This window comes from Neovison vison, chromosome 4 (genome assembly GCF_020171115.1).
Source record: "Neovison vison isolate M4711 chromosome 4, ASM_NN_V1, whole genome shotgun sequence".
Classification (NCBI taxonomy): Eukaryota; Metazoa; Chordata; class Mammalia; order Carnivora; family Mustelidae; genus Neogale; species Neogale vison.
The window spans coordinates 45171913-45196543 of NC_058094.1; the positions used below are offsets into that span (position 1 = coordinate 45171913).

Here is a 24631-nt window from a genome sequence, read left to right on the forward strand (position 1 = left end):
CAAGCTAAAGGAATGTAGACTCAAGTTTCATAATCACCTGCAAGCAAAATTAAAGCCTTCTCTTACTTGTATAATAGAAAACCATCAAAAGGAGAAAAATAACTTCTAAACCTAGAAGGAATTAGTCATTTCTCTGGATAAAGAAGAACTTTGGAAAATAGAGTAAAATTTCAGATTCCATTATAAAAAGAAATTCACATATAATTAAACTGTGCTCCCAGAATTCTGGTTTGTGAAGGAAAGAGGCTTATGTAAGAGGACAGAGGCCTCTCGAGGGAGGCTCCAGTGTAACGTGATGATTATTCTTGTCATTGGCTATTAGGTACTTTGAGAAGACATGAAATTAAAGTGGCTCTCATTTAGCCAGTATGCCAGGACAGATACAAAGACTGTTGTAGAACACCATCTGAAAAATATCACCACTGTGGCATTCCAGCTGTATGCATCCCTTCTCTCTGAAATTGCCATTTTCACATGAATAGACACAGACAGTCTGCCCGAAACTGCATGCCTAAATCACTACTGCAGGATGAATGATACTCTGCGATTCCTCCCTGGGGTTGATAGCTAGAATAGATGACTTCTCAAAATTTGCTAAAATCCAATAAAGTTTTGTATCCTGAGGTTTCATAAATATTAAGCCCCAAAGTAATACTGATGCTTAAGGGGAAGCAAATTATTATAACCCTGGGATTTTTAAGGCTATCTGCAGGTTGCAACTGTTGACTATGCAGGGCATCGTGGACTCTTCCTTTACAAAAAAATGGGTGAGTTTTGGGGTATATCGATTTGACTTCTTCTCTCTGACCTTGTTCTAGCTCATCTCAAATCTTTACTATATACTGTTATGAGACTAATTTCCCTTAAAACTTGTTTTCATTCCATTTCTCCTTTATTTACAATCAAGACAATCTCTGATCATATGAAATTAAAATGCATCTGTCGAGCTTTTAGACTTGCTGACCTCAGCTGCCAGAAGGGTTGTTCTCACCGTCCTAGGCCCTCATCCATCGCTGTTCTATATAGCTCCCTTTCCCTGGGAATCCCTTTCATTCAGTTTCATATATTTAACATGAAGTTGTACCAGGTACAGGGAAAGAAGGAAAAGCCCCTTTCATTTAGAAACTCAAAGTCTCAGGGTACCTGGGTGGTTCAGTGGGTTAAAGCCTCTGCCTTCGGCTTAGGTCATAATCTCAAGGACTGAGTTTATAGGGAAGTCTAAGTAGACGGTACTGAGGAAGCTCACAGTGTTGGAGTGGGAGGTATAAAGTCCTAGTCTGAGAGCCGTGTTGTCCAAGCAGCGACCACACAAATGAGGAAGAGTCAGCCAGAAGGAAGAAGATGGGTACTATGGCATGGGCGAGGAAACCCCATCCTTCCAGGGAGCATATCCTCTACATTTATTTATTTATTTATTTATTTTTTTAAGATTTATTTATTTGACCGAGAGAGATCACAAGTAGGCAGAGAGTCAGGCAGAGAGAGGGGAGGAAGCAGGCTCCCTGCGGAGCAGAGAGCCCGACGCGGGGCTCGACCCCAGAACATTGGGATCATGACCTGAGCCAAAAACAGAGGATTCAACCCACTAAGCCACCCAGGTGCCCCTATCCTCTAATTTAAATCTACCCTAAAGATCCCATTCGAGTCTTATCTCCTCTGAGGCTTATTTACTGGTCTCTTGTCTAATACCATGGGAAAAGGACAGCCATCTTTCCTGTCCTGTTTTTTTCTCCACTGGTGAGGACCCCTGGGGCTCTCCTAACTTTGGTTTCTTGTGGCCACCTGATTGCTAGATGGAGTAGGGAGAGGAGACACAGTACTTTTAAGCATGAGCCCAATTCCCACTCTTCAGGCAGGGTCACTAGACACTTCAAGTTGGATCTATGGGTACCAACCCCTAGCAGAAACTAGCTTTTTATTTATTTTTTAATGAAAACCTCCCTGAGAAGAGTATCATGGATTTGGGGTAAGATCTGGGCATCCCTGGGTACCTAGTCAAAGACCATAAGTTACATCAGACTCGTAATAGTTCTCATTCCTCCAAGCTCTGTTTGAGCTGGAAGCCTAGGAATAAAATACTCATTAGTCCTCCAGTGTCTTCCACTTTCATCAAGTTCTGCATTATCACACGCCTTCTCATCAAACACAGCTGCTGTGCAGCTGTCGGCAGTTTTCACAGGAGGACAAGGCTAGCCTGTGGCGTGACACGGACAGGAGCTATCCGTCGTATATTCACTATATGGCGGTGAATGCAGAACTCAAGCTTGCAGGAGAGGACTACAGAAAAAACCCGAAGTGCAGGTGAGGAAAGGAAGCACAGTGCTTTTACAGGCCTCCTCTCAGGTGACAAATAATTGATTCTGAAAAGGGAGAATCCACGTCACATGAAGAAAATCTAAACAAAACAGAGAAATCAACCGCATTTTCCTATGCAAAACACAAAATCAATTTCATTGTGTCTCAAGATGTTGAGTTATCGTCTGCTCAAACTTGAGGCAAAGGGTTGTTGCTTTTCTAAAGCTATCTGTTATGCCTGCCATTTGATACAGAATCACTCAAGGCACTGAAAATAAGTTTATAATGTAAAAATGCGGCCCAGATCCATTGCACAGTACAGACCCATGTTCATCAGCTGCACGAGCTCATTAGATTTGAGATTAGAGGCTTTTTTGTTAGAATTTGCTGGTGATCACTCATTTTGACGTTGTAAACACATGTTTGAAAATTCCACTGTTTTTCTGAGATGTCCTAATAATTACGTATCCGTTAGTTTGCTTAGAAAAATTGGCCCTACTGAGCAGTCTATTATCAGTCTGTTCAAAAAAGTTCCTGTGTGGTTCTCTCTAATTTAAAATGCAAAAGTTAGATGGTCATATGTGTAGGTTTGAAGTAACACATGCAAAATATGTTGCATAAGCCAGAGTTTTGCCAAGCCTTTCTCCAGCTTGCAAGGTGTAAACAATGGCAACTCAAGAAAGTAAGTACCAACTGTTGGTTAGAATAATTTTGATGTCTGCTTTACACAGTTCTAATTCAGGTTCCTCTTTAGCATTAACACCCTTATTTACATAGCCCTTATAATAGCATTACTTACCCTCTCAGTGAGATTAATTGGTGGTCTTGAATTTTGAAATCTTTCCCTACCATTCACTTTTTATTTCCTTAAATAAATAGGCTGATTCTATGCCCAAGTCTCTAGGTACATCCCGGGTCACTTAGCCTCTAAGTCTCTACCATTTCCACATTTTCACATAATACTCATTTGCAAGATGAGCCCAAATATTGCCAGGAAATGCCATGAATTTGTCTTTCTTCTCTCTATCTGCAATCTTTTACTCTTCCTAAATCCTTGGCACCTTATTTCCCCTTCTGTGTGATATGTATCACTTCGCATCTTACGTCATGGTTTTACTCTTCATGTCTTAGTAGACTTTAGCCTGCTGAAGAGTCAGGACTATGTAAAATGTATCTGTATTTTAAAGTCTTCTCCAAGGTGCCTTGTTAGCGCAGTAGGTAGCGCGTCAGTCTCATAAAGTCTTCTCCACCTACTAAATTTGCAATTTAAATTTGAATAAATAATGGACAGTAAAAATAGAATGGCTGCTTTTAGAGGAAAATACAAGGCACCTAAGGAGGTTCCTGTTATTCTCTTTAAACTTATTAATTCTCATTTTTAGTTTTCACTAGCTTAATCGTGATGCCCCTCAACTGTTCTTTCATCATCACTAAAGAGATATATGAAAATATTTAACTTGCCTTTCTTGACGGGTTTGTTCCTCAGTAGTTTCCATGGCACATTCCAGAGAATTCTGGAGAGACTGCAGCTGATTCAAGGTCTCCTTCAATAAAAATCGAGTTACAAATTGTTCCAAATTAGAGGCCTCTTGGTAGTCCTAAGGATGAGAGCAAAGGCAATTAGAAGTATGGTAAGGAAGAATATCCAGGAATGGTTTTCCCCCACGTACCACTCAATTTCAGATTAATCTTCGAGGAGAAACCAGGGAGAGAAGACATGTTGACCGTGAAGGTGGGGGCAGTGCTCTACCCGCCCACCAGAAGTTGCATATCAGAGCGGCAGAGGTAACAGGAGTATCTAGCTCATCTCCCAGTGCACCTGCCTCAATGTTAGGGGAAAAAAAAAAAAAAAACCACTGGAATTATGGAACAGACATTGGTAGAAAAGGAAAAGAATATTATCTGGTGAAGAAGGTTGATAAGTGATTAACTCAGAGTCTGTTCTGTGCTTCATTTAAGTAATGACGATGCCATTGTTTATTTCTTCTGTTATCAACTAAATGTAGTCACGTTTCAGGAATTGGCTTAGTTCCTTCTTGATGTATTTATTATGCCTGCTTTGTATTATACTGAAGCCAAAGAAAATTATATGTAGTTATCTCCAATTCAGAAAACGTTAAGCACAGAATATTTAAACAGTTTACTAAATCTGCTTCCGTCCCTCGCTCAGGAACTTACCTGAGCCTCATTTGCATCAGACTCAGCCACAAAAGCACCAGGGCTTCAAACAGCCCCAAGTCTACCAGTGATCATCGCAAACACCATAGCTATACTTGCTGAGTTTAGTCTCAGGAGACAGGTGGGTTGTGCATGGTGCTACGCTGTTCTTGTCTTCTACAGTCTCAGAAAGAAGCAAGAAAAAAAAGAAAAGCAGGCTAGCATGGAAGAAGTGTCAGAGCACTCATTCAGGTCATGAGATCAGCCAGCCAAACCTGATTTTCCAGAGTACTGGGTGGGGATGATAAATACGAGTTCAGCTAAGAAACACATTGATCTAGCTCTGTCCCTAAATGATTTTTTTTCATGGATGAAAATATAAAACCAAAGGAATAACAGTGACAAGATAATGCTGGAGGTTAGGATGTGCTGGGGAATCTCAGGTCATGGTTGTAAACCCAGAAAACGAAGATGTAATTATTTAATCTTTCTGGGTCCTAATTTCCTCATTTACAAATCAGACGATAACTCTGGCATACAGTCCAACTCAAAAATTTACTGTGTTTCTACCAACCCTAAATTAAGACATAATGGATCGTGGCCTATTGACAGAAATCACTTTGGGATTTTTCTTCTGGTGCCCCAATCACCTAATGCCATAGAAATCCTCCTTTTGTTTCTACTTTGAAATCATGAAATGTTTCGATCATCAGTTTAAGTCCATTCTTGTAGATGAACACAGGGAATTCTCTTATCTATTACATCTAATGATCTGATTTAAACTTAAAATTTTAATGCCTTGAAACTCCACCTAAGAAACTAACCACAAGCTGGAACGTTAGATGCTTAAAATAACCTAAGGATTTCTGTGAGTTAATTCAAGGTAAACATAACCAAATATTTAATTTCATCAAATAGCTTGCTACTTAATAGCAATAAAAACTTCAAAAAATTTTTCTTCAGTGTGTTTTTAAATTGAGGAAAGCTTTTTTTTCTTTTCTTTTTTTTTTTTTTTTTAGATTTTTTTTATTTATTTGACAGAGAGAGATCATGAGTAGGCAAAGAGGCAGGCAGAGGGGGGGGAAGCAGACTCCCTGCCGAAAAGAGAGCCAGATGCGAGGCTGGATCCCAGGACCCCGGGATCATGACTTGAGCCAAAGGCAGAGGCTTTAACCCACTGAGCCACCCAGACACCCGAGGAAAGCTTTCTTTTGAAAAGAAAATGTGTGACAGAAAAAATGGTGTGCTTGACTTTTTCCCCAGCCATTCGCATTTGTGAAAGCATATTTTTAAAATAAAATTTATTAAAAAAAATAAAAATATAAAATGTGTTAAAATGTCAAGACAACATATTAGTGTAGTCAGAGATGATGCTAATTACATTTGCTTCTCAGTATACCCTGTGACTACAGAGAATGATAAAGTTTTACACCTATTTGTAGAGGGTCTGAAAAGTAAAGAAAGCATACATTCACCAAATATTCTCACAGTAGCCTCACTTTTTTCTCAGTTAAATGTTAAGTATTTGTCACGTCAGAACTAAAGAACTAATTGCTTATCATCGCAATTAGATTTTAGCTTCCTAGACTCAAAGGTCATGCCTTATATTTCTGTGTGTCTCATGGTGCCCATACCAGATGTGCACTCAATACTTGATTGCAGAGAAACTTCTAAGTCTAAAAATGTAACTGGCTTGACTATTGTGGTCTTATATATCAAGATTTCGGTGATGCCAAAGTTCGATATTTAAGGACAGTTAAAATCCAACAGTCGACGACTCCGTGGCGGCAAATTGTTCTTCTACCAAAACTTCTCTCTACTCTGATAGGACTCTGCCATGCTCGTTAGTGATTCTTCAGATAATGTTAAAAGATGGCACAACCAGCTAGTACACTGGATAGAATCACTGATGCTTGGATGGACACTGAGAGGGGTGGCAGGCGGGATTAAGGTTTTGCGGCATTCAGTTTTTGGAGTCAATATGAAGATGGGCTGTTACACGTTACTTCTTGATCCTAAGGAGAAAAAAAGAGCTTGTTTCCTAATGTTCCTGTTCATCCTTCCAGACTCTGCTCGCAGCACTGTCTCTGCAGTGCCTCTGCTTTTCTTGAGCCACCATTTTGCTTCATAGGATAAAGCACATACGTCTTTTCCCTTCTCTGCGCTTCCAGCCAGCGTGCATAATTTATTATTGTACATTGTAATCTGCTGTCTACTTGCCCATCTCCCTCATCCTAGGCCAACTCTTTTAAGATAGGAAATATATCTTGTAATCATCTCTGCCTCCAGAAAGCCCAGAACAAAGCCTAGCTCCGAAAACAGAGTAGCTGCCCCATAAATGCTTAAAGGGTATGCCAGCTGCAGGTGTGAGGAGGGGAAATTCAGGCACCAGAGGGCGCGTCTGAGCTCCAGAAACTGCTTTTGCCTCCCCGCCAGACACCAGCTGCTTCCCTCTGCCCGAGCCCTTGCTGAAGGCAGACACTGTTTGTCCAGCTTGCCTGGTCATGTGGGCTCTGCAATAAATGGAAATAAAGCTTTGTTCTTAACAGACTGTTTGTCCTCATTTCATTTTCTGGACCATTTGTTAGTCTTCTTCCCTTCCCTTAATCTGAATCCCAAGGTTTAGGACTGCAGACCCAGGTGGCATGAATCCAATCTTCCTTCCCTCCTTCCCTTCTCTCAGATGTGCAGCAGATGTTCCTTTGGAAGGCAGTGGCAAAAGAAGCAGATGGAAAATTAAATAGATAACAAGCTGGAAAATGTCAAAGCATGGCCCTTTCTATTCTCAACGAATGTGTTGGTTCTGCAGGTACAAAAAGGGATCTTTGCATGCTGAACTCCCCAAAGGCTTAAAACACATGTTCCTGCAAGCAAAATCTAGAATTTGAGAGATTGGCAGAAAGAACATCCACTGGTCTACTAAAGCAGTAAAAAACAAAACAAAACAAAACAACACAGTACCTGATATCCAGATTCTGCCACTTTTTTCAGAAACAGTTTAATCCCTTAATGTCCATTAAAAAGGGTATGGGCAAATGAAGACTAATAATATATTCCTCAGATCCCAATAACGCTCATTCCTATCATTGATAATTGTCAGTTAAATTAATCTTTATGTGAAAATTGTTGACTAGCATTAATATTTCTGTTTGCGCCTTTGGAAAGACCTAGCGTGAACATTTCGATCTGCTTATTCCTTTTGTATGGAGCTGGAACAGGGTGAGGATTCATCCGAGTAAAAACACCAGCATTAGAAGCAGAGCCCTTTGAAAGTCAGGTTTCTTAGGACCCTGCCTGTGCATCTTAACTGTCAGATCATTTCCCAAAAAGCAAGCTCCTGCCCATCTGTGTAATGGAAGAGTGGCAATCCCGACTATTAAACCACTATGAATCATCTGAGTTAATTAGGAAAATCAGAGCATCAGTCTTCCCTGTTTGTATTTGCCCTACTTGAAAATTAATCAAGTCTGTGACATCCAGTCTCAGCGTCTTCTTGTTTATGAGCTCAGATGCAATCGAATTTAGTAGGGGGTATTGCTTCTGACCGACGTTCCATCTAAGCCCCTGCAGCTTTCCCTTTTCCTCTGTGAGACAGCTGTGCTGGCTTTTAGAACAGAAGAAAATTCACTTTTACAAAGATAAGGTTATTTTTTGTCCCCTACTCTTCCCCAAACTGTTACTTTTTAAAAATAAAAACTGCCTTTCACTGCTTTATCTATGTCCTATTTCTAGTAAACTTTCTTAGACTTTTATTTTAAATGACCTTTCTTTTAAGTTGGGAGAATACTATAACAAATTAAAGCCTTAAAAAAAAAAGAAAGAACTGGTCCTTAATTCACTCTTAAGAATGGACTGAGGTTAATTACAGATAAGTAGTTAGAAATTTTAGATAGCAGTTCAAGAAATTAAGATATTTTCACGCTGCAGATTCCCAAGGATTACAGGAATTACAGATTTTCAGGTCAGTGGAAGAGGAAACAAGGATCTAATTCTGGAATAAAATGTTATATAATTACCAATAAATTGAAATAATTTTTTAAAAAGATTTCATTTATTCATTAGCAAGAGAGACAGCAAGAGAGGGAACACAAACAGGGGAAGGGAGAAGAAGGCTTCCCCTGAGTAGGAAGCCCAATGCGAGGCTTGATCCTAGGACCCTGGGATCATGACCTGAGTTGAAAGCAGATGCTTAACAACTGAGCCACCCAGGTGGCCCCTTTTTATTTCACTTTAAGATTTTAAATTGGGGGCGCCTGGGTGGCTCAGTGGGTTAAGCCGCTGCCTTCGGCTCAGGTCATGATCTCAGGGTCCTGGGATCCAGTCCCGCATCGGGCTCTCTGCTCAGCAGGGAGCCTGCTTCCTCCTCTCTCTCTCTGCCTGCCTCTCTGCCTACTTGTGATCTCTCTCTGTCAAATAAATAAATAAAATCTTAAAAAAAAAAAAAAGATTTTAAATTGAAATAATTTCCAAGCCCTATGTTGAGATATTCTGTAGTTTGAAATCAGAAAATACTTTAGAGAGGGGTTTAGAGAGAGGTTCTATCTTTAGAGAGGGGTTCTATCCTTTAAGAACTTTACATTGACAAACTCCACTGTAGGGAGCTCATTCTGCATTTATCAAAGACTGATTTCATGTAGGTTTTTTTTCCCCGCTCTGGCTCCACTTACTGCTCTGTTTCATAGAAGGAGACTCTAACAAGAACATATGGCCCCTTGAATGTCTTTGCCTAAAGAATACTCCCATTCTGTTCAGAACTAATCTTCAAACAAGTGGAAAATTGGCAAAAAAAAACCCAATCAAACAAACAAAAAAACCTGGATTTGAATGTGGAAATATAAACAGAGCAAGCCCAAATTTGAGGGTTAATAGCTAACAAATAAAGATCTGGGTTCCATTTATCACATCTAGTAACACAGTGTGGTGATTAAGAATCTGCGCTTGAAGACAGAGACACAAGTTACACATATATTCTAATCAGTGTTTATGCCACTCAATAGCAATGTGAGCTTGGAGAACTTTTGAACCTAAGTCCTTGTTTCCCTAACTATACATAAGAACAGTGGGAATCTCATAAACTTGTGAGGACTGAATGAAATACAGCCTGTAAAGCACATGGTATGATGTCTACCTTATAGTTTCCAATAAATATTCATCATTGCTATCAGCCCACTGGAGGAAGAATATTACAAAATGTAACGAACAGATAATTGGCTCAAATTTCACAAGGCTTGAATGTTGTGGTAACAGTTCACTTTAGAATTTTGCTAGTATAAATATATGCTGGTGTTCAGTGTGTAGCAGGCTCTTCACAAATATTAAATTTTGGAGTTCCTTCTATATATATTTCATTTTTTAAAAAGATTTATTTACTTATTTATGTATTTGAGAGCAAGCGAGTGTGCGTGGACAGAGGGAGAGGAAGAGAGAAACCCAAGAAGACTCTTTGCTAAGCAGGAAGCTCCAGGTGGGGCTCAGTCTCACCACCTTGAGGATTAGACCCGAGCTGAAACCAAAGTTGGACCATAACCAACTGTGCCACCCAGGTGCTCCTTTATATATTTTGTATTGCACATTTCCTACCTTGCTTCTTCAGAAAGGTATAACTTTTACACACATATTTCTTACTATACTGAAGCTGTGACCCATGGGATTCAGTCCTTGAGAAGGTCAGTTAAAAATGTGTTCAACTGCAAAACTAATTAAAAAGTGTTTCTATTCTTGTTTCTCAGCAAAGGTAGTACAGGAGGCCCAATTTATACATCTCAGCTACTTCTTACCTTCCCCTTTATTGCCTCTGCATCCTATAAGCCATAACCTCTTCCATGGTATTTCATTTTCCAGAACCTTCTCAAAATTCCTTCTCGGTCTTTAATTTCATTTTTATTTCCTTTTGCTCTTTTGTCTCCCAGATCTTCATATTTATATTGGCTAAGATTTCTTCCTTCTCCTCAAGCCACTGTAAATTCTGGTTTTATTCATCTAGACCCATTCCCTTATTCTGCATCACAGAAGTGTAGAAACTAGAAAAAAGATAGTAACTGGAGGATTTGGGGAAGATGGCCATGTGGGGGGCAAAGCTTTTGAAACTCCTGGAATCCTCTGACAGACAGACAAAACAGATAAAAACAGCAAAAGACCCCCACAGACAATAAATGCAACAAAACTAGATTTCAAGGTAACATTATGAAACTCAAATTACAAGTGGATAAGAACTAAATCACTGACAGCCACAAGATCTGCACTGGATGGCATCACTGAATGTATGGGAAGAAACAAAGGGAAGTAATGGGATATATGACAGACCTGAAGACAAGAGAATTCTCAAACAGCCAATAAATATTCACTAGAAAGCACAACTGGCTAACTGGAGAACATCAGCTAAACCTGGAAAGATATTTATCCAAAACTGGATGAATATAAACAGCTTAGTAAAGCCTATAGGGACGGGAAATCATGGAGGCCCTGTGAACTCCATTTGTTTTTAAGATTTTTAAAATTAATTAATTAATTTATAGCAAGCAGGGGGAGGGCAGCGGGAGAGAAAGAAAGAGAATCTGCCCTGAACCCAACGTGGGGCTCGATTTTATGACCCTGAGATTATGACCTCAGGTGAAATCAAGAGTCTATGGCTCAGGGGTGCCTGGGTGGCTCAGTGGGTTAAGCCGCTGCCTTCGGCTCAGGTCATGATCTCAGGGTCCTGGGATCGAGTCCCGCATCAGGCTCTCTGCTCAGCAGGGAGCCTGTTTCCTCCTCTCTCTCTCTCTCTGCCTGCCTCTTTGCCTGCTTGTGATCTCTATCTGTCAAGTAAATAAATAAAATCTTTAAAAAAAAAAAAAAAAGAGTCTACGGCTCAGCCAACTCAACAAACCAGGGACACTGACCCTGTGAACTCTTAAATTCAACTAGCTAATACTGCATGCTAGGAGGGCTAGCTGAAGGGAAACTGCTGGGAGTCAAATCAAAGCTGTACAGAACATGGTCACAGAGATAAAGAAAAGAAAATTCAGTTAAAAGTAGGGGATGGGCATAGAGCCAGGAACTCTCAGAGGGAAAGTCACTGTATTTTTTTAATACCACAAGACAACCATCTACAAGGGAGCTCTCTGAAGCTAGAAAAAATACTCTGAATACAGCCATCTTTGAAAAACTCAAGGAAATTAGTATTTTTTTTAAATCGGGCAACAGAAAACTATTAAGGTTAAATTCTATATATTGTCATAAGAGAAAGGATATTGAAGGGCAGAACACCATTCCTGCAGACAATGAAAGCACACCAGAAAGACAAAGATCACAAAACAGATCAAAAGTATAATGAAGTATTTTAAAATGAGCTAAAAGACATTGAGAAAAGAAACTGAAGATAGGAAAGAACAACACGAATGACAGATAAGCTCAGAAACAAGGTATCAAAATTCAGACAAGAGTTAGAGAAGGAAATTATTTCAGAAATGAAATCTAAATTAGAAGGAACACAAGAACACATACACATTACAGGTAATACCTCAACAAATGAAAATGAAAAAGTGGCAGTCCTTAAAAATCAAAAGGAAATAAAGAAAAGTAAAAAGACTGGAGAAGGCATAACAAATATTGTAGACAAGGAATACTCAACACATTTATAATAGAGTTTTAAGGAGTTAGAGAAACCATCAAACGAACAATTCCAATACTAGAAGCCATTATTCCAGAACGCTTTTCTGAAATATAAAGATTGAAAATAGGTATGCAAAGTGTGAAAAATGAAATAAAATGAAGTCACTTGTATCATTTTAGAATGCAGCCAGGATGTCATCAAACCTTGCACATGACCTCACTGATGGAACCATGAACTTTTAAATTGGGCCAAACCACAGATCAAGGATTCTGCAAGAACACCAGTCACTTGCCACAGTAAGAGACTTTTGCTTAGTGATAGCCTTAGCAACTAATTATGTTTAGGCAAGGTTAGTGTTCCGTCCCCATCAGCAACCAAAATTCTTTGTAAACAACTTACAGGGGCATTCTCTTTTTGTCTTTAAAAATCCCTGATTTTTGCTCCCCAGTGAGACACTATTTGGATTGCTGCCCAAATCAGTGTACCTCAAATGGCAATTCTATGTTCCCAAATAAATGCTTTTGCTTAATTCCTGCCTTTTGACAATTTTCAGATTGAAAAAAGCATACCATATACCTAAGAAAATCAACTCAGAACCAATATCAAGACATATTTCTGTAATATTTTGGGGTTTTAAAAGACAAAGAAAAAATTCCTTGTATACTTAGACATAAAGAGCAAATGGTTTATGGGGCAAAAACAAAACAAAACAGAAACTTAAAAACTGGATTATCATGAGACTTTCCTAAAGAAAATTTTTTCTGTCAGAAGAATGTGAATTGGGGGCACATAGGTGGCTCAGTGGGTTAAAGCCTCTGCCTTTGGCTCAGGTCATGATCCCAGGGTCCTGGGATTGAGCCCCGAATCGGGCTCTCTGCTCAGCAAGGAGCCTGCTTCCACCTCTCTCTCTCTGCCCGCCAAATAAATAAATAAAACCTTAAAAAAAAAAAAAAAGAAGAAGAAGAACGTAGATTGAACCATGAGAAGGTAATCAGCAAAATCTAGACCATGAGCACCTCTCTAAACGACTGCTGAGTAACCCGTAAATTAAAAGACGTGTTAACACACATAAAAACGGGCATGACTAAACTATAGTTTTTAGAGATGAACATTTGTGTGATGAAACCACAATAAGATGGAAGGAAATGATTACTAGAGGAATCTGTTTAGTCATTATATCCAGGCGGGGAGAGAAGGTAATTGGAACAAGGCACATGGAAGAGTGGGGAAAGCTGGTAGGTTTGTTTAGTTTCTTGATCTGGGTGGTGGTTTAAAAAGTGTTTTGCCTATAATCATTAAGTTCTACACGTGATTTGTGTGACTTTCCTCCTTTTCATTTTATTTTTACAGAAGTTAAGATACGTGTAGGAGCTAGCCTGGTAGAGATACACTATCCTCATATTTTTGAGACACTGTGGGAGTAGACAGATAAGGCTATAAAATACAGGAGTCTTTGGCAGGCAGTGGGACAAGAAAATCTGTAAACACTTCCAAATTAGTAATTTTTATCACCTCTCATATACTATCTTCTCAACTGCTAGCCTGTGTTTTTCTGGAGTGTAACATAGAACCAAATGTTAATTTTTTTTCAGCATGAAGAGCACAGAGCTATATTTACACATAATTTGGGCTAAATTTATGTTTGTTGATGTTGATAATAAAATATCATCAAAATTTCTTCCCCTAAATATGCGGCTTTCCACCTTATTGCTCACACACTTTTCTCTGAACAACATTTTAAGCACCTACTACCTCAAGGGTAACACACACTTGTAATTTGACTCCTCCTAACAAGCGTATGCGTCAGATGGATAGTTCTATTTTAACCACAATCTTAAAATATGTTGAGTTAGTATGTCTAAGTTACTGAATTTGTCAGAGACAAATACATCTTCAAAACATCACTTATGATCTTTCAACTTTCAAAGACATATCCTTGTCTTTGATCTAAACAAACCCTATGACATTGGAATAAACAAGTACTAAAATATTAGGAGCACTTCCAAACAGCATAACGTATGGGAAAATAGTAGATACTTGATATATATGAGCATGGACACATTTTGGGATTTAATTTGCCTTTATGGCTCACTTATGAGTAAAATACCAAAACATTCCAGTAAGTTTTTGTTCAGAAAAAAAATATTCCTGGGAATAGTAACTTCTTCAGAATAACAAATAGGCAAGGATTTTTGCCAGTCTTAAAAAATAAAAATATTGGGGCGCCTGGGTGGCTCAGTGGGTTAAAGCCTCTGCCTTTGGCTCAGGTCATGATTCCAGGGGCCTGGGATCGAGCCCTGCATCGGGATCTCTGCTCAGCAGGGAGCCTGCTTCCGCCTCTCTCTCTCTGCCTGCCTCTCTGCCTACTTGTGATCTCTGTCTGTCAAATAAATAAATAAACAAAATCTTTTAAAAAATAAAAATAAATAAAAATATTATATTTAATCAAATATGAAGTACCATTAATTATGAAATTTTTTTTATATTTTATATACCACTAGGAAATAAAAATATCTGCAATTCAGTTTTACACACCATTAAGTACAAGATGCATCCCAATTTCATACATTAAAATGTAAAAATGGATGCATCTTAGAAATTGATGAAATGAGGGGTTTTGCTACATTTCAATATGGCAATGACTAACAACAAGAAATAGACAATCTCTTCATAACTACATAACTATAATTTCATACTTTATTGTCTTTCACATTTAAAATTTTTTTAAAGATTTTATTTATTTGAGAGAGAGAGAGAGTGCATACATGCTCAGGGGACGGGGTTCAGGGCAGAGGGAGAAGCAGACTCTCCTGTTGAGCAGAGACCTCAAGCTAGGGTTCAATCCCAGGACCCTGAGATCATGAACTGAGTTGAAGGCAGCTGCTTACCTGACTGAGCCCCCCAAGCACCTCTTTCACATTTTAAAGTCTGGAATGTTATATTGAGAGACAATACTGAACATTTCTGTGTGTTCAAGAAAATGACAGGTCAATGTAAGAAGAAACTGGGTATGAGCTGAAATCATAGCGATAGCATGCCTTTCTTAAAATTGGGTCTTCGCCAAGGTCTTATGGCTTGCTTTTGAAATATCTAGATAGGCTTACTCAAAATCTTCATTTGCATCCTGAAGAATAAGTTAAGCATTCATGGTGGAAGTGTTTCTATGGTATAAAGTAACTACAATAATGCAGCCTGCTGTCACACACACACAAACATCCGGGGTGGATTACAACTAGTAAAGACCCCCTAATTTCTAGGTGATTAACAACATACAGCACATGGGAAACTATACAGGGAACACCCATAAGAGGGGATTATAAAAATCTACCTATATTCTCCTTTGTAAAAACATCTTCTAGATGATTACACAGATTATTTACAATCAGTTCTGAATATCTTATTTTCAAACTGGTAAATTGAAAGGTAATATTTACATTAGAAATCTCCTGGAACCTCCACTTTTGGCAACAGAATTTGTTAAACTTCCTAAAAAACACTTCTTTTACAAAAATATTAAAGTATGACAAGTATTTTAAATGCATAGCAGAGCTTCTAAGAAAGAAAACAGCACAAAACCCCAGCAATGCCCAAAATGAACAGGAAACAGACACACAGATTATAATGCTGGAATCTAGCACCGAAATCCTTGTTATCCTGTTAAGCATTTTCTTGAGCCAGAAGCTTCAAGTTTCAGATTATAATTTTGGGGGGAGATGAGATGAGCCAAAATGAAGAGATGGAATGGAACGTACAAAGGAACATTATCCATAAACAAAGAAAGATGACAAATTGTCTCAGGCTTAGCTCTGGGTACAAAAAATTATTAAACGCTTATAACCAAAGCTTGGTCCAATCAGAGCTGGACATTCAATTCCTTTAGCTGCATGATGCAGGGATCCCTAAACTGAGAGACTAACTTAAAATAGGTCTCTATTAGTAATATCCTGGGGCACCTGTCATAAACCAAAAAATATGTTCTTTAGGAAATATATCATCAAACCACATTTCTCAGAATACCCAATGTTCACAGCTAAAAAAATTCCATCTAACATGTATCCATATTGCACAAAGAATAAAAGAATCATAAAAAAGATTTCATAGAAACATGCTTCAGTGCTCAAAGAAATAAAAAAAAGAAAAGTAACTGAAACATGAGAAAGGAAATAGAGACTATAACAGAAGGCCAGGCAGATTTCAGAAGAAGCAATATGAACTTGAAAAAAAAAAAGGACTGAAATGCTCAAAAGACAGATTAAATATCAGATTAGATACAGATAAGGAGAGAATTAGGGAACTAGAATATAAATCTGAAGTAATTATCCAAAAAGAAGCACAAAGATGGACAATATGTGATAGAAGAGAGAGAGAGAAAATGAGAGGACCTAACCTTCTAGAGAGTTCTCAGAGGTGAAGAAAGAGGCCACAGCTGACAATTGTATAGCACTGAACAAAGCTATGGATCTGATTCAGGAAACACAGCAGATGCAAGTAACATAATTAAAAAAGAAGTTAGCACTTAGATGCAATATAATAAAACTTCTTAAATAATAGAGTACTAATGTTTTTTTTCTCTTCCCTCTTGAGAAACCTGAAGCTAAAACAACATGAATGAACCCTTATTCCAGCTCCGTCTGGACATGTGGCTGTTACCCCTGGCAAATGTGTTCTTCCACCTGCTGTCAGGCAGAGAAGTGGTAGTTACAGGCTCTCTCATCTTTCGAGTTCACCACAAATACGTGGTGAATCTTTTTCAAAGTCCCTTAAACTCCAAAGTGCAAGTGATCAATATTCTGCACGGGTCCTTTGAAGTCTTCCACTAGCTTGGACAAATCATCTGAGACTGCACTTTAGAACTTTCAGCAAATAAAGAGGTTTCGGTGATTTTTTCACAGGCTATATTGGACTTTCCTCTCTCCCTTTTGAAGTTACTGGTCCTATAATTTTGCCCTTTTCTTCTATTCTGTGTTCTGGTTTTTCCTTCTTGATTTATAAAACTCTTTTAAATGTTCTTAATACCTGGGCGCCTGGGTGGCCCAGTGGGTTAAGCCGCTGCCTTCAGCTCAGGTCATGATCTCAGGGTCCTGGGATCGAGTCCCGCATCGGGCTCTCTGCTCAGCAGGGAGCCTGCTTCTCTCTCTCTCTCTCTCTGCCTGCCTCTCCATCTACTTGTGATTTCTCTCTGTCAAATAAATAAATAAAATCTTAAAAAAAAAATAAATGTTCTTAATACCAGTATTTGACAGCTGAGTTTGACAAATGCATTTTCCTGTTTTTCATTTTCTTTTCAAATTCTAAGCCCTATCTTTTGAATTAAAGATGTTTCTGATTTTAATAAAGTTAAAGTGCTCAGTTATACCATGTCAGAGATACATTACTGTGTTCTGTGTCTTGTTCATGGAATCCTTCTTGAGGCCCAAGTTAAATTTTCTAATATAAAATGCTTTTCAGTCTTTACTCTCCTTCCATACATTTTTTGCCAGATCTATCACAAGTTAGGTTTCTATAGATCTCCTAACTATGGATTCATAAATCTGATTTAAAAAAAATTTTTTTTTTCCTGCTAAACTCTCTTATTCATCTTCTAGAACTCTGACTTTATGTTGCGGCTTCTCACTCCGTTCCTTGTCTCTTAATCTTTTATATTTTCTAGATCTTTGTTTTTCTGAGCCACATTGTGTGTGACATCTTCAGTTTTGTCTTCAAGTTTTCTTGTTCTCTTTCCTGCTATATCTAATCTGTTCAATGGTATCCTGATACATTTTAATTTCAGTTATTATATATTTTTGACTCATACCTATTTTTTGTTCTTTCTCAAATTTTCTTGGTCTTTTTTTGTATACTCCTGCTCAATTTCTCCAATTTTTAACCACAACATGTATTTATATGATATGTTAACATTTTTATCCCCTACAAGATATTTTCAGTGTATAAGATTTTGAACTGTGTGTTGAGATTTTTAAATAATATCAGCACATATTATTTGCAAGGTTAATCTTTGAAACCTGTTGGGTAAGATTAAGAGGATTCAAAGAGGATTTGATTTTACTTTGGTCTCGTTCCTGGGGGCACCTTATAATAATTTTAAATTAAATACTTGGTTTGAAGCTATTCTCACTAAAGTTTAAATTTGGCTTGAAAATTCATAAGGAAGGGCTGAGTTATAGTTATAATTCTCAGATACCCTTTGTTTATTTGGTGCTCAGTATCATTAGGGGTAATTTTCCTTGTCATGAAGAGTGAAATCCTTTGGGTTCCAAGTTTATACAGTTGATTGATCTCTTGTTGGAATCCTTACCATGGAGATAGGACTCTCCTTAGAGAGCCTCCTTGGGAGCATAACGAGGCTTTTCCCCTTACCCATGCTGTTCTCAGAGTCTTAAAAACTAAAATTTAAGGTCACTGGATTAAAGCCAGCTTCCCTGTACTGATTATTGCTTTGAGATCCCTCTTTCATTTAGATATTGCCTATTAGAACTCTTTACTTTCTTTCCAGGTAATTCATACATTAAGGAATTAAAAAATATATATTATGTCCATCATTTTTGTTATGTTTAAGTAGGAGGATTATTCAAGGAATCTATTACCCCAACACTACCACAACAGATAAAGCTTATTATTTTCTATGAATTACTTTATATAAATTTCAAAAACTTGCCAAAAGAGATTAAGGTCTTAAAGTAACATGACCTAATAGGTAAGTTTTGACTGTTTTGTTCATGAGGGAGTAATAATTGATCCATGGGGAAAAAATTAACAAAAACTGAATGTATTTTTTAAAGATCTATCTATATAAGAGACAGAGACAGAGAGAGGGAGAGAGAGAAAGCATGAGCAGAGGGAAGGGCAGAGGGAGAGGGAGAAGGAGACTTCCCACTCACTAAGCAGGGAGACTAATGTGGGATTCAGCGTCAGGACCCTGGAATCATGACCTGAGTCAAAGTCAGATGCTTAACTGACTGAGCCAATTAGACGTCCCCAAACCAACTCTACTTTAAATATCTTCTGAATTTTATCATAAAAACCTACACTTCTAGATCAATGTGGCTGAAAAATGAGGACATGTTTTCTGTAGATACAGCTATATCAAAATTTTAAATTAAAAAATAACTTACTTTTAAAGTAACAATTTGTTCACTATACATAAAAAAATACAGATAAGCAATACAACATGTTAAAATGACTATTCTAGGACTTCTGGGGGAAGATGGCAGAGTAGGAGGACCCCAAACTCACCTCATCCCACAGACACAGCAAAGTAACACATCAGAACAAATAATCCGAAAAACAACCTGAAGACCGGCAGAACAAACTCTGCACCTAAATGAAGAGGAGGGCACTCTGAAGAGGGTAGGGAGGGCAGAGACAGTGGGAAGAAAAACCTTGTGGGTCTGGCCACTCCAGGGAGGAGGGAGGGAACAATGAGTATGCAGAGGGATAAGAAAGCATAGAGAAGATGGATTCCTTCAGAATTTCGCTGGGAAAATCAGTGGGGACTAATTTTGAATTCTTACAACAAGCAGGACTTATAGCCTGGAATGTTTAAAATGTCAGTAGGCTCAGTTCTTGGAGAACACAGAGGGTCATAGGAAGCTGAGCCCCCATCCTTAAAGAGATACCACAACAAGCAGCCCTACTGAAATACAGCACAGAAGCAGCAGTCTGAAAAAATGCCTGGGGTACACAGGAGGGAGGTTAGTTACTAATCTCAGAGTTTGCTCAGGGTCTTCTCTAGGAATTAAAAAGAAGGAAAGCACCATTTCCTTTCCAGATCCCTGGCATGGTCCTGGCATTCATTACCTCACTTATTTACACCATGCTCTACCCTTCACCAACTAGGCCTGCCTCAGTCTTCACAACATCCTCTCCCCTAGAAGAAAGGCACAAACCTTGCCAACATCGTCTCCTTACCTCCCACAGAGGATGCAACACCTTGTTAAAACACTTCCTGTCTGCACTTCCTGGTATGACTCAGCTGGTCAGGTCTCCCCAGTAGCTGCATGTCCCCAGTGGTAAAGGACCAGCACATGCAACCTGCAGTACCCACACATACCAACCCACATATCACAGAGCACCTTGGCTGTATGGGTCTCCATAGTGATCGGGCCTACACTGTAAAGAGGACCAGTGTTGGGGCACCTGGGTGGCTCAGTCAGTTAAGTATCTACCTTCAGCCCGGGTCATGATCCCAGAGTCCTGGGATAGAGCCCTACTTTGGTCTCCCTGATCAGCAGAGAGTCTGCTTCTCCCTCTTCCTCTGCCCTTTCCCCTGCTTGTGCTCTCTCTCTCTCAAATAAATTAAAAAAAAAAAAAAAAAAGACTAGTGCTACCTTGTTAAAAGTGCCTGCCCTGCCCACTACTTTCAAGAGCAAAAGACACAGCTAACTTTCCTAACAAACAGAAACAGATATAGATATTTGGGCAAAACGCAAACATAGAGACATATGTTCCAAATCAAAGAAAAGAGAAAATCACAGCAAGAGACTAAACAAAATGGAGATAAGTAATATGCCTGATTGAGAATTCAAAGTAATGGTCATAAAGATACTCACTGGACTTCAGAGTGGAGGACAACAATGAGACCCTCAACATAGAGATAAAAAAGAATGAATCAGAGATGAAGAACATACTAACTGAAATTAAAACTACACTTGATGGAATAAATAGGAGGCTAGAGGAAGCAGAGGAATGAATTAATGACCTAGAAAACAGAGTAATGAAAAGTAATCAAGCTGAGTAAGTGAGAGGAAAAAAGAATTATGCAAAATGAGAACAGACTTAGGGAAATCAGCGACTCCATCAAGCATAGTGACATTCATATAATAGGGATCGCAGAAGAAGAAGAAAGAGAAAAGGGGATAGAAAATTCATTTTAAGAAATAATACCTGCAGACTTCCCTAATCTGGGGAAAGAAACACATATCCAGATCAAAAGGCATGGCGGTGCTCGAACAAAATCACTCCAAAATCACACAAAGACACATAGTATTTAAAATGGCAAAACGTAGCAAAAAAAAATTTAAAAGCAGCAAGAGAAAAGCAGATAGTTACTACAAAGGAACTCCCATAATGCTATCAATGGATATCAGCAGAAATATTGCAGCCCAGAATAAAGTGGTATGATAACATTCAAAGTGCTGAAAAGAAAGATCTACAGCCAAGAATACTCTATCCAGCAAGGCTATTGTTCAGAATAATAGGAGAGATAAAGAGTTTCTCAGACAAAAATGAAAGTAGTTCATGACCATTAAACCAGCCCTACAAGAAATATTAAAGGGGACTCTTTGAGTGAAAAGGAAAGACTGTAACTGAGAATATGAAAAGTAGGAAACATGGAAGAAGTAAAAATAAGTATTTCTGCAAAATTCAGTCAAGAGATTAAAAAAAGAATGTAAAATATGACACCATCTACCTAAAACATAACAGGGAGAGGAGTAAAGTATGGGTTCAAACATAAGCGACCATCAACTTCACATCTTCTGCTATACACAGAAGATGTTATATACAAACCTAATAATAACCACAAATGAAAAACCAGTAAGAGATATGCAAAGAATAAAGAGTAGAAGTAATCTAAGTATATCATTAGAGAAAGCCAGCAAATCATGAAAGAAAGCAAAAGAAAAGAACAGAGAAAAACTACAAAAACAATTACAGAACAAGTAATAAAATGGCAATAAATATGTATTTATCAATAATTATTTTGGGGGTGCCTGAATGGCCCAGTGAGTTAAACATCCAACTCTTGATTTTGATTCAGGTCATGATCACAGGTTTGAGCCCTATGTGGGGCTTGGAGCCTTGCTTCAGATTCTCTTTCTCCTTCTCCCTCTGTCCCTCCCCACTTCACACTCTCTCTCTTCCAAAAAAAAAAATATATATATATGTTTAATGTAAGTGAATTAAAGGCTCCAATCAGAAAACATGAAGTGACACAGTGGAAGAAAAAAAAAAACAAAAAACAAAAAACAAGACCCATCTATATGATGCCTACAAGGGACTTATTTCAGACCTAAAGAAATAGATTGAAAGTGAGGAGATGGAGAAACACTTATTATTATGCAAATGGATGTGAAAAAAAAAACCCACACAGGGTAGAAATATTTATTTTAGACAAAATAGATTTTAAAACAAAGATAGTAACAAGAGACAAAGATGAATGCTATATAATAAACAGGAAAATACAATGAAAAGATATAACAATTGTAAATAGTTATGTAGGGGCTTCTGGGTGGCTAGGTTGGTTAAGCACCTGCCTTCAGATCAGGACATGGTCCCAGGGTCCTGGAATGGAGCCCCCTGTCAGGCACACTGCTCAGCAGGGGAATCTGCTTCTCCTTTTCCCTCTGCCTGCTCATGTACTCACTCACTTTTTCTCACTTACTTTCTCTCTCAAATAAATAAATAAAATCTTCAAATAAAATTTATGCAGCCAACATGAAAGTCACTAAATACATAAAACAGTTAATAATAAACACAAAGTAACTAACTGATAGTAACACAATAATAGTAGAGGACTTTAACACCCTACTTATGTCAATGGACAGATTATCCTAATAGAAAGTCAACAAGGAAACAGTGGTTCTAATGACACACTGGATGAGATAGACTTGAGAGATATATTCCGAACATTCTATCTTAAAACAGCAAAACACATATTCTTCTCAAGTTCATATGAAAAATCCTCCAGAATAGATTGCATATTAGGCACAGAACAAGTTTGAACAAATTCAGAAAAATCAAAGTCATGCCATACATCATTTGGGATCACATGCTATGAAACCAGAAATCAACTACAAGAAAAAAAAAATTGGGAAGACTACAAATGAATGGAGGTTAATTACGTACTACTAAAACAATTAATAAGCCAACAAACAAATCAAACAAGAGATAAAAAATTACACGGAAACAAGTGAAAATGAAAAAACAATAGCCCCAAATCCTGAAGATGCTTCAAAAGCAGTTCTAGGACAGAAGTTTACAGCAATACAGGCCTACCTCAAGAAATAAGAAAAAACTCAAATAAATAATCTAAACCTATATCTAAAGAAGTTAGAAAAAGAACCAAGAAAACCCAAAACGAGCAGAAGGAAGTAATAGAGCAGAAATAAATGACATTTGAACTAAAAAAAAAAAAAATGGAAAAGATCAATATAACCAAGAGCTCGTTCTTTAAGAAGATCAACAAAACTGTTAGCCAGAATCATAAAAAAAAAAAAAAAAGAGAGAGAGAGAGAACTCAAACAAAATCACTAATGAAATATGTCAGATCTAGGGCTCAGAATGACAATTCTCAAGGTGCTAGTTGGGCTTGAAAAAGGCATGGAAGATATTAGAGAAACGCTGTTTGGAGAAATAAAAGCCCTTTCTGGAGAAGTAAAATAACTAAAATCTAAGCAAGCTGAAATCAAAAAAGCTATTAATGAGGTGCAATTAATAATAGAGGCTCTTACTGCTGGGATAAATGAGGCAGAAGAGAAAATTAGCGATATAGAAGTTCAAATGATGGAGAATAAAGAAACTGAGCAAAAGAGGGACAAACAACTACTGGACCACGAAGGGAGAATTCAAGAGATGAGTGATACCATAAGACGAAACAATATTAGAATAATTGGGATTCCAGAAGAAGAAGGAAGAGGGGGGACAGAAAGTATATTGGAGAAAATTATAGTGGAGAATTTCCCTAATATGGCAAAGGGAACAAGCATCAAAATCCAGGAAGCACAGAGAATTCTCCTCAAAATCAATAAAAATAGGTCCATACCCAGTCATCTAATAGTAAAACTTACAAGTCTTACTGACAAAGAGAAAATCCTGAGAGCAGCCTGGGAAAAGAAGTCTGTAACATAGAATGGTAAAAAAAAAATATTAGATTGGCAGCAGACTTATCCACAGAGACCTGGCAGGCCAGAAAGGACTGGCATGATATATTCAGAGCACTAAATGAGAAAAACATGTGTCCAAGAACACTATATCCAGCTAGGCTATCATTGAAAATAGAAGGCGAGATTAAAAAGTTTTCAGGCCAAACAAAACCTAAAAGAATTTGTAAACACCAAATCAGCCCTACAGGAAATATTGAAAGGGGTCCTCTAAGCAAAGAGAGAGCCTAAAATTAGTAGGCCAGAAAGGAACAGAGAAAAAATACAGTAACAGTCAACTTACAGGCAATACAATGGCACTAAACTCATATCTCTGAATAGTTACCTTGAATGTAAATGGGTAAATGTCCCAATGAAAAGACATGGTATCAGAATGGATAAAAAAACAAAACCCATCAATATGCTGTCTACAAGAAACTCATTTTAGACCCAAAGACAAGTCCAGATTTAAAGTGAGGGGGTGGAAAACAATTTACCATGCTAACAGACATTTAAAAAAACAAAACAAAACCGGGGGTGGCAATCTTTATATCAGGTAAATTAGATTTTAAGCCAAAGACTATAATAAGAGATGAGGAAGGACACTATATCATACTCAAAGGGTTTGTCTAACAAGAAGATCTAACAATTTTAAATATCTATGCCCCTAACATGGGAGCAGCCAACTACATAAACCAATTAATAACAAAATCAAAGAAACACATTG

The 24631-nt window shown here is 38.0% G+C and overlaps 1 protein-coding gene across 1 annotated transcript in view; it reads right to left on the reverse strand.

Annotated features, from left to right (window-relative positions):
• Positions 1–24631, reverse strand: part of NECAB1 (N-terminal EF-hand calcium binding protein 1) — a 204036-nt gene that overhangs the window by 53975 nt on the left and 125430 nt on the right. Inside the window, exon 6 of the mRNA XM_044245339.1 lies at positions 3757–3893. Coding sequence (XP_044101274.1) covers positions 3757–3893 — 137 coding nt within the window. The remainder of the gene's footprint in view (positions 1–3756; positions 3894–24631) is intronic.